The 10,423-nt window shown below is 54.9% G+C and overlaps 1 protein-coding gene across 1 annotated transcript; it reads right to left on the reverse strand.

Annotated features, from left to right (window-relative positions):
• Positions 1–1,629: 1,629 nt before the first annotated feature.
• LOC104998990 (synaptotagmin-15-like) lies at positions 1,630–10,135 on the reverse strand. Its single transcript, XM_010854399.1, has 8 exons — positions 10,031–10,135; positions 8,893–9,085; positions 8,204–8,346; positions 6,985–7,280; positions 5,349–5,519; positions 4,662–4,782; positions 3,252–3,431; positions 1,630–2,353 (listed from the first exon to the last, which is right to left on the reverse strand). The coding sequence occupies exons 1-8, from the start codon at positions 10,035–10,037 to the stop codon at positions 2,211–2,213; spliced, it is 1,254 nt and encodes a 417-aa protein (XP_010852701.1). The 5' UTR covers positions 10,038–10,135; the 3' UTR covers positions 1,630–2,210.
• Positions 10,136–10,423: the final 288 nt, after the last annotated feature.

The following is a 10,423-nucleotide window of genomic DNA, read 5'->3' on the forward strand; positions in this document are numbered from 1 at the left end:
ACTCACGTCCATCGAGTCAGTGATGCCATCCAGCCATCTCACCCTCTGTCGTCCCCTTCTTCTCCTGCCCCCAATCCCTCCCAGCATCAGAGTCTTTTCCAATGAGTCAACTCTTCCCATGTGGTGGCCAAAATATTGGAGTTTCAGCTTTAGCATCATTCCTTCCAAAGAAATCCCAGGGCTGATCTCCTTCACAATGGACTGGTTGGATCTCCTTGCAGTCCAAGGGACTCTCAAGAGTCTTCTCCAACACCACAGTTCAAAAGCATCAATTCTTCAGTGCTCAGCCTTCTTCACAGTCCAACTCTCACATCCATACATGACCATAGGAAAAACCATAGCCTTGACTAGACAAACCTTTGTTGGCAAAGTAATGTCTCTGCTTTTGAATATGCTATCTAGGTTAGTCATAAATTTCTATTATATTAGGTTGGTGCAAAAGTAACTGCAATTTTGCCTTGTTGAAATTTGCTGTTTGATATTGGGATACATTCTTAAATAAATGTGGTTATATTACACATAATTTTAATGCGCATTTCTCACTTTATGTTTTTGCTAATGACATTACTTGCTGTATATTTTATATTTATTTTAGACTATAGAAATGATGTTAGGAAAAAAGCAGACTCGGGTGATTTTTTTTTTAATTCAAGTGCAAAATAGGTTGTTAATAATCAGACAACTCGAAACATCAACAACACATTTGACCTAGGAACTGCTAATGAGCATACAGTGCAGCCGTGGTTCAAGAAGTTTTGCAAAGGAGACGAGAGCTTTGAAGATGAGGAGCGTAGTGGGTGACCATTGGAAGTTGACAACGACCAGTTGAGAGCAATCACTGAAACTGATCCTCTTACAACTACATGAGAAGCTGCCCATGAACTCAGCGTTGACCATTCTACTGTCACTTGGCATTTGAGGCAAACTGGAAAGGTGAAAAATCTCCATAAGTGAGTGCCTCCTGAGATGACCGGAAAAAAAAAACCAAACCATCGTTTTGAAGTGTTGTTTTCTCGTATTCTACATAACAACAATGAACCATTTCTCTATCAGATTGTGACACGTGACAAAAAGTGGATTTGGTATGACAGCTGGTGACAACCAGCTCAGTGGGTGGCCTGAGAAGAAGCTCCAAAGCACTTACCAAAGCCAAACTTGCACCAAAAAATGGTCATGGTCACTGGTGGTCTGCTGCCAGGCTGATCCACTACAGTTTTCTGAATCCCAGCGAAAGCATTACATCTGAGAAGTATGCTCAGCAAATGGATGATATGCACTGAAAACTCCAATGTCTGTAGCCAGCACTGGTCAACAGAAGGGCCCGATTCTTCTCCGTGACGATGCCCAACCGCACGTCGCACAACCAACATTTCAAAAACGGAATGAACTGGGCTATGAAATTTTGCCTCATCCACCGTATACCTCTCACCTACTGACTACCACTTCTTCAAGAATCTCTCAACAACTTTTTGCAGGGAAAACACTTCCACAATCAGCTGGAGGCAGAAAATGCTTTCCAAGAGTTCGTTGAATCCTGAAGCACAAATTGTTATGCTACAGGAATAAACAAACTTATTTTTCATTGGTAAAAATGTGTTGATTGTAATGGTTCCTATTTTTATTAATAAGATGTGTCTGAGCCTAGTTATAATGATTTAAAATTCACAGTCTGAAACTGCAATTACTGTTGTACCAACCTAATATTTATTGTGAACCAACTGAAGTAAACCCTTTAGACAACTTGTCTTCTCTGCCAGGCAGAAGGTAGAGAAACGACAGCAGAAAAAAGTGTAGGCTGAACATTAACACATCCTCAGCTTTCCAAGTTTCCACGGCACTCTACACATGTACAGCTACGCTTTCACTAAAGACACTATTTCTTCTCAGTGTCTGAGTTTCCAGTCCAATTCAAGACATGGATGACCAGGAGCCAGGATTCTAAGTCCAGGCAGCCCCATGGGCAAAGAAGGACAGAGTGAGTCAAGGAGGGCCTCTCGGGCTGCTGAGATGTAACCCACCGGTCACACCACTGCCCAGGCCAGGGCTCTCTTGTCCCCTCTTCTCTCCTATACATCAGCATACATATTCCCCCAGCTCAGGCTGACTCTGCAGCCCAGTGAGTTGCTGGATGCAGTGTCTGAGCCTGTGGCTGTCAGGCATGGCTATGGGGAGAGAGAGCTTCTGGAGCAGACCTGAGTTCCCCGCCCTGGTTAGGGCTCGGTGGTGCGACAAAGTGCATGCCAACGCTTCACCAACTCCTTGGGTTTGCTAAGCATCTCGTTCCAGTGCTCCAGTTCTCTGCCGCGGGTGTACATGTAGGGGCCCACCACCACCCGGCCCAGCTCGTGACTCCCTGCAGGGGAGGGAGAACATGGTCATTCTCGGAAGCTTAGAAGCCACCTCACCTAAGCCATCCCCAGGGCCTTCCCTCTCTCTCACTCACTCCTTCTCTTAAGGGAAGTAGCCAGCTCTCTCCCTCTTTAACAGCCTCCAAAGGGGTCCTGACTTTGCTCTGGAGCTGGAGCTGACGGGGAAGGGAGCCCAAGTAAAGAGCCTGCCCTTCAGTGCGGGCACCCATTCTGCCCCCCATCCTCCTGGTGGGCCATCAAACTGCCTTGCATCAAAGAGCTGAGGGAGGAAGGGGCCCCTCCAGAAAGAAGCCCTCTTCCCTCTGTCAACTTGTATATTCAGCAGGAACACTCAACAATAATTTTCGCCTTTTACCAAGTATCACAATGGAGAAGGGGCCTAAGCTCTGACCCCTGAGACCAGCTGACCTGACAGCTCTGCCTCAGTGACGTGGACCCTGGAGTGAGGGGCAGTGCGGGATAACTCCACCCTCTCATCCACCCTGAACCTCACCCAGGACCCTCAGGGCTTGTACAGAGGGCACGAGGCAACACAGGGTACATAAAGACCCACAGCACCAGGTCGCTTGGCCAGTGCAAGTAGCTATGCTGTTTTCCAACCTCTCTGGCGATTTGCCCCAGGACGGAGTAGCAGGGGCCATCCTTTAACCTCTTTCTAGGGTCCTGTGGACAATGACACCAGACTAAAGCTGGGTGTGAGCTCCAGCTATCTCACTAGCAAGCTCCGTGTCCTTGGGTAAATATCTTAGCCTCTCTGAGCACTAGTTTCCTTCGGCACAGAACAGAAACCATACGGCTCCTTCCAAAGGGTCCACACTTCCTGAATGCACAGCAGCCCCTCCTCAGCCCAATCCCCAGGCTGACAGTGAGGGGCAGCCTTACTGTCCCCTTCGGCGCTCTGCAGCACTGTCAGGCTGAGGCTCGCCGTGTCCAGCTCAGCGGGGACGGCTTTGAAGCTGAAGGTCTCGCTGTACACAGGGTTGGTGGAGCCCAGCACCGCCGAAGTCTTCTTGCACTTGACAAACTTGTTGTGGTTCATCAGAGACACTTTGACAAACACACCTGAGGGGCAGGACAGACTGCAGGCTGGGAGGGACAGGCAGGGGGCCCAGCCTCCTGCCCGTGGGAGCCTGGGTGGGCGGGCTCATGCCTCGCCTGGGTGCCAGGACCCCATTGCTCACAACTGCTGCAGCCAAAGGGCGTTACAAGAGGAAACGGGGTTGATTAGCGTACTGCCTACAGCCAAGGAAATGCTTGGCTCCCTTCCTCTTCCTTCCTCTCTGCCTCCTGAATGCACCCAAGGTTTGGCTGGCCCTTGTTACTGCAGCCTGGCACCACACGCCCATCCGTCCCCATTGTGGGGTGGATCCTCCTTGCTGGGCGCCCAGGCCTCCTGGGGCCCTTAAGCACCCCATTCAGAGGTCAAGTTTTTTAATTTTTTTTTTTGGGGGGGAAGTTGCTGTTAGATGGGTTTTGAATCCACAGTGGAAGGCTGAATGCCAGCTTGCTTATAATGACCCAGATGCAGAGACGCACAAAGGGCAGACGACCACCCCCTTGCTGGGGGCCCCACAACGGGGCTGGACATTTAGGGTGAGCCAGAGTGGGGTCTGCATTCCTCCAGCTCCTGAGTTCTAGCTGAGTGTCAAACTCTGCATGCAGGGACACCCTGTTCGCTGCTCCCTGCCCTGGGAGGAGCCCTCGCTTTGCAGAAGGGCAGGGCTGGAGACAGGCAGCACAGTACAGGAGCCAAGGCACTGCTTTGGGAAAAGGGAGGGGCAGGCTTGGTCTTAGGGTTCTTAGGGGTCTTGGTGAAGGCCAAGGGGATGCAGCCTTGGGATCAACATAAGGAAGCAATTTCTCACACCCTAGCTGTGCAGAGCAGAGAAGGCAATGGCACCCCACTCCAGTACTCTTGCCTGGAAAATCCCATGGGCAGAGGAGCCTGGTTGGCTGCACTCCATGGGGTCGCTAAGAGTCAGACACGACTTCACTTTCGCTTTTCACTTTCATGCATTGGAGAAGGAAATGGCAACCCACTCCAGTGTTCTTTCCTGGAGAATCCCAGGGACGGGGGAGCCTGGTGGGCTGCCGTCTATAGGGTCGCACAGAGTCAGACACGACTGAAGTGACTTAGCAGCAGCAGCAGCTGTGCAGAGAGGGAGGGTGTGGCTTGGGAGGCAGCAATGCTCCTGGTAGCACATGCAAGCAGAAACCGGATGGCCAGGGATGAGGGCCAGACTCCAGGCTCCAAGATCATGGGCTGGGCCCTGCCCCAGGGGGAAAACTTACTGACAAAACTCATGTTCTCCCGGAGCCGGAGTCCCTTGGCTCGCAGCACAACCACGGTGAGGCGGTTCAGACGGTCATTGTAGCTGAGGCAGAACTGGAGGTCACCAAATTCGGAGGGAGCCTGGAGAAGCCAAGAGGAAAGCACCCCAGGTAGGTGCTGGAGGCCCCCATGCCTTCCTCCTTCCTCCTGGCAGGCAGGCCCGGGGTACTCATGACACAGCCATACTCCTTCCTTGAAGCCCATCCACCATTTTACAGATGGGGAAACTGAGGTCTGGGGAGTTGAAGGGGCCTGCTGAAAATCACATAGTAAGGACCAGAGCTGAGGATTCAAACCTAGGAATGGGGAATTCCAAGGCCTATTCTGAGTCATCCTCATGGGGTGGGGGGGTATTGGGGGAAGAGTGGGTAATTTCCTTGGCAGGTCCATTTGAGGTGTCAACTTTCATAGCTATCTGATCTGGATGGGGATCCCAATGTGGCTTTTCCAGGATGCTCCAAGTAATCTCCAGGGCAAAAGAGCCTCAGGGGCACCTCCACTGTCCCGTGCAGCTCTGGCCTGGGCCCTCCACCGCGAGTCGCACTTGTGGGGTAGTGGCCAGTATTCTGCTGGGCCACACCTGCTGGCTGTCTACGGTGGTCAGACTCATGGTCGTCTGGCATGTGTCTGGTGACCCTAGCCTTTACCTCCAGGCTCTCGGCTTCCAGGTCTCTCCAGAGGACGCGCCGGCAGTTGCCCGCCAGTGTCTCCTTCTTCAGAGGGAACAGCACTTGCCCTAGGAGCTGGTGCTTCCTCTGCCTGTCCACGTGGTACACTGAGAACCTCAGCACCCTCTGGTTGACGCTCTTGCTGGATACCTTGGAGAGACGAGGGCCCGGCTGGAGTCAGGAAGGGTCAGGGGATGGGATGACGTGATATGTTGTTCTGGAAACAGAATCTTTCCATGAAGGGTATCTCAACCAGGGACCTGCACACCCCAAACCCAGGCATCCTCAGGGGACCCTTTGCCTCAGTGGGGCCAGTGTCCCCAGGAGGTGGAAGGCTGTGCCAGAGCCTTGCCACACAGAGTGTGGTCCCAGAACCAGCAGCACCCACCACCCCCAGGACCTTGTTAGAAACGCAGGACCTTGGGCTCCACTCAGACCCACTAAGCAGAATCTACCATTTAACAGGCATCCAAGTGAGTTGCCTAAACTAAAAGTGTGAGAGGCTCCCACCCTGGAGCCCAGGGAACCCCCCGTCTTTGCTATCTGAATTTGGCACCTGAACAGTCCTCTCCCTGAGACTCAGTCTCCTCACCTGTAAGATGGAATAATTGTTCTTACTCTCTGAGTTATAAAACCCCAATCAAAGGGCCTGGCTTATGGCAGATGGTTAATTAAATTTGATTTTCTTCTCTTTCTCTTCCCTAGAGAGGGAAGCACAGATAGGCCAGGGTAAGGTTGGTGCAGGCACAGGGCAGGGGATGATTCAAACCTCCCCACCTTGGATTTTGAGGTTCCAAGAACAGCAGGTTCACCTGTGAATTCTCACAGCCTGAGCCCAGCAGGACGGCCTTGGGCTGGGCCCCATGCCACCCCTCTTCTCAGTGCTCAGCCCCGGAAGAAGGTAGAAATCACAGTCTTCCCAGTTGCAGACAAGCCTCTCCTTACCTTGCCAGTCAGCTTCCGGCCCTGCTCTTAAAAATGTTTGTCCAAGGCCTCTCGGGAGCTCTTGATTGCTGGCTTCCCATAAGGGCCCCAGTCACCTGCTGAGGCTCTCAAGGCCTCTGTGCGCTTGGCTCAGTGCCTCATCACCTCAGGACCCTGAGCTCACCTGTCCCCCATGCTGCAGAGGTACCACCTGTCGCAAGATGGCTCTCGGTCCCTGCTCTGGCCTCTGACAGGACGAGTGAGTCTGGTCCCCACCCCAAGAGGCCTGGGTGGGGGTGGAGGGTCTCACCCTCCACCTTCCATGGATGACAATGTCAGAAATCTCATCGTGTTCCAGGGTCTTGGCTGCCTTCCTGAGTCCCATAAGCCAGGGCCTGGCATTCAGTGGGCACTCCAAGAATATGTTTCTCTTTCTCCCTTCCAGGCAGCCTGTACAGGAGGAGCCCAGCCCTCTGCCCCCTCATCCTTCCAGCCTCTCATCTTCCCCCACCATCAAGGGTCAGGGCTCTTGTACACCCTGGCCTGGCAGGTGGGGTAGAGTAGAGCCTGTGGTATGGGGCCCCTGGGGCTGCAGGGCCCTGGTTAGCACTGGAGGCTGGGCTCTCCTGCACAATGTCTGTTCTTCCCAGGAGGCAAAGGGCCCTGGGCCCTGCCCGCTCAGAGGTCATACCTGAAAGACGAAGTGTTCGTTGAACTGTGGACTGGTGGTTCTGCATTTGGTCTTAGACTGGAGGAAGCGCCGCTCATCGGGCAGCAGGTGGAGCTTCACCAGGGGGCTACAGTTCTCTGAGGGGGCGTGCAGCCTCTGTGCCTTGATCAGGCCCACCAGCAGCCGCTCAGCCTCCTGCTGGTATTCCACGGAGAACCACAGCCGTCCCAGGCAGCCCTCAGGGAAGTCAGCCTCACTTTGGTCCTCTGGGATCTTGTAGAGCTCAGGGTTGATGGTCCCCGCCACACATGCATCTCCTACAACACAGGGACTGGGAAGACTGGCAGGCCAGGGGAAGGCAGGGGCGTGGGGACCGCAAGCTCTGGCTCTTCCACCCCTCCCTGCCCAGCCCTTCTTGGCTGAGTCTTGACAAGGTAGTTCGCTGGCTTCTCCTGACCACATTCGCCCCACTCTCTTCTCCAGACTAAACACAGCCTCTCTCTAGTGCAGCTCTGCAGGACGCATTCTCAGCACTAAGGCATTCTACATCCAGGCCTGCTCCTCCTGGGACTCCTAGCAGAGGACACAGTATTCATTCAACCCTTGCCCTCATGACTGACCCCCACCCCTAGAGGTCAGGGCCGCCAATGTGGGTGCAGTGCCCAGCATCTGGCCTGGCTCCTTTCTGTGGTGTCCCAGAGGATGTCTCAGTGATAAAATGCTGCCTGTTGTCTTCCTCTTTAAATTGTAAGGGCTTAGCTAATTACTGGGTGGTTCTTAGTGAGGTCTCCAGAGCAAGGAGGTGGGCAGAAAGCTGTGTGCCCAGCTTCCACCATTCTGCTCTCTGGATTGGCCAACCCAACATCCTGGAGGAGGACCCAGCACAGGTGCTGTACCTGGGAACACTGGGTTTCCAACCCCAGATTTGTTGCTTACTGCCTCTGTGACCTCGGGCATGGCACTGTTACCCTCCCGGGCCTCAGTTTATTAATGTGTAAAATGGGGTGATTCCCCCAGCCATGGTCTAACTCCAAAATGGCACGTGAAGCCATACCTAGCCCAGCCTGGGATGCAGCAGGCATTGGTAAACTGAAATACCTAGAAAGAGTGGTCACTGGGCAACTCTGGCATCCTGGGTCCCATCTGGACTCTTTTCAGGAGCCAGGCCATGAAAGCAGATGGGTCTGTCCTGGCCTGGGCATACCATGACCCCTGGGCAGGCCCTGGTGGGCACACTCACCAAGATTGCTGCCAGTGGTGTGGGGCAGGAGCTCCGGGGCTGGGTAGGGGTCCTGTGGGACCTGGGCCCACTCTCTGCTGCTCCGGGGTACCCAGTCTTGGCTTTGGAGGGAAGGGGGCACCACAAATGGCACGCCTGGTGGCCTGTCCAGAGGCAGGGAGATGACAAATAGGTAGCAGGTGAATGGTATGGCTTCAGAGTGCTCAGCCCAGAGAGTGTAAGTGTCAGGAACTAGAGGAGAAAAAGCCAGCAGGAGCTGGAGGAGGCAAGAGCACCGTCTTCTGGGCCCACACCAGGGGACGCGCACAGCCACCTCCTCCGTCTGCCCACAGCCGTGGTGAGTGGCGCAGGAGCGCAGCTCCTGGAGTCCGTCTGCCTGAGTTTGAATGCCTGTTCTGCCACTTCCTAGTTGTGCCATCTGGACTTAATGTCCATTGAGCCTCAGTTTCCTCAGCTGGAAAATGGGCTTCATAACACCTGCCTCATAGCTGTGGCTCAGATTCTGGGGTTTCTTTTTTCTTTTTTTTGGGGGGGAGTTTCTTTGTGATTGCTCCTGGCCTGCTGACAGCATAGAGGAGGCGCTCCATAAACAAACAGACCTTTCCTTCTCCACCCCACTCCAAGGGAAACTCCACAGGGAGGGCCTGAAGCAAGGCCAGGAGCTCCCTTAGCCCCACATCCTGCCTCACCTGCTTGCCTGGGTCCTGGCATCCAGAGGGCAGAGTGCGTCTCCCTGTGTGCTGGAAGCAGCTGTGGTCTCTGACAGCTCCTCATAGGTGAATGTGGCACAGAGTCTCTTCCAGAGATAGTAGCTCACCCCAGTCAACAGCAGCAGCAGCAGCAGCCCCCCAAGGATGCCCCCAACCACCAGGGCCACCTGCTCTGGGGGCAGACACCACCAGTACTGTGATGCCTGGGGAAAGTCACTCCCCTTCACACCACGGGCATTCTGGAGACAGAATCTGGGTAGCACCACCTCCCTGGGTTGGATCCCAGGAATAACACAGAAGCAGAGCTCATGTGCTCACGTATCTGCTGGGGAAGGGCGCTGCTGGCTCGGCTCTGCTGGGTCTCAGGGGAAAAGCCATTGCCCTTGAGGTCCTAACGCCCCGAACAGAGCTGTGTGGTTCTGGACTTGGAATCTTGGGTCAAATGAACCATTTTTCCTTGTGCTTCTGTGTAGAAACTAAGCCTTCTCTTATCAGAACCTCCATCTTCCCTGGACTCCTGTTCAGGGTGGTGGGCAGCAGGCGCTTAAGGAAAGCCAGGGAAGAGATGATGCTCTGGGTGGCATTCAGAGCCCTATTCTTTGGGTCCCGGAACCTGCTGAGAGGTTGGGCTCTGGCTTTAGTTCTGTAACTTTCTCTAAAAACCTCTCCTTCCCCTCAGCCTTCTATCACAGCAAGCCCACATATAGGGGAGTCGGTGGGAGGCGGTGGAGGCGGGGAGCAGCGAGTGTGAGAAACCAAGACACACTGGCACTCTGCTGCCAGTAGCTGCCCCCACACTTGCCCAGACCCGGGAGGCTTCACCCTGAGCTAACTGAGAGAGCTCTGCCCCTCTATCCCGCACTAGGCGAGGAATGTCCCTCCTTTGGGTCACCCTTGAGGCCGGGGGCTTCCCCGACCCGGGGATCAGGACTGGGTTGGTTGGTAAGAAGGAAAGACACCCACACCTCCTGACCCGCAACTATCTACGAGGAGTGGGCCTCAACTCTATCCCCACACCTGGCTAGGAGCGGGAGCAGGGCAGAGGCAGCGCCCCAGAGGGTGGCAAAGGGGCACCGCGCGGCGCCGGGGGCGTGGGAGGGGAGGCGAGGGCACTTACCTTCCATGGGGCTGCTCTAGCCGGCCGTCGGGGGCGCGGGCCCGGAGCTTGATCTCGCCTGTGTCTGTGCCTTCAGCCGCTGCCAGGCGGTTTTAAAGCGCTGAGCGGGAAGGAGGGGTGGGGGTGGCGGTAGAGGGCGGTGCCTTGGGGCGCTCGGGTTAGCGGCGGATGGCGCGAGGCACAGACGCGGCTCCCAGAGGCCGCAGCTCCGCCCGGCCCGGCCCAGATAGTGGCTCAGGAGGGGCGCGGAGTCCACCATGCGCTGCTGGAACCCCAGGGCTCCGCTCAGGGCTGGGGGCCTGGGGCTCCGTGCGTTTAAGGCGCCAGGGCCAGGCCTCCCCGGGCAGAGCTAAAACCGCCTATGCTGGCTTTTCGCCCCTGACGACCTTGTCT

The sequence above is a fragment of the Bison bison genome, unplaced genomic scaffold, assembly GCF_000754665.1.
Source record: "Bison bison bison isolate TAMUID 2011002044 unplaced genomic scaffold, Bison_UMD1.0 scf7180017864341, whole genome shotgun sequence".
In the NCBI taxonomy this organism is placed as follows: Eukaryota; Metazoa; Chordata; class Mammalia; order Artiodactyla; family Bovidae; genus Bison; species Bison bison.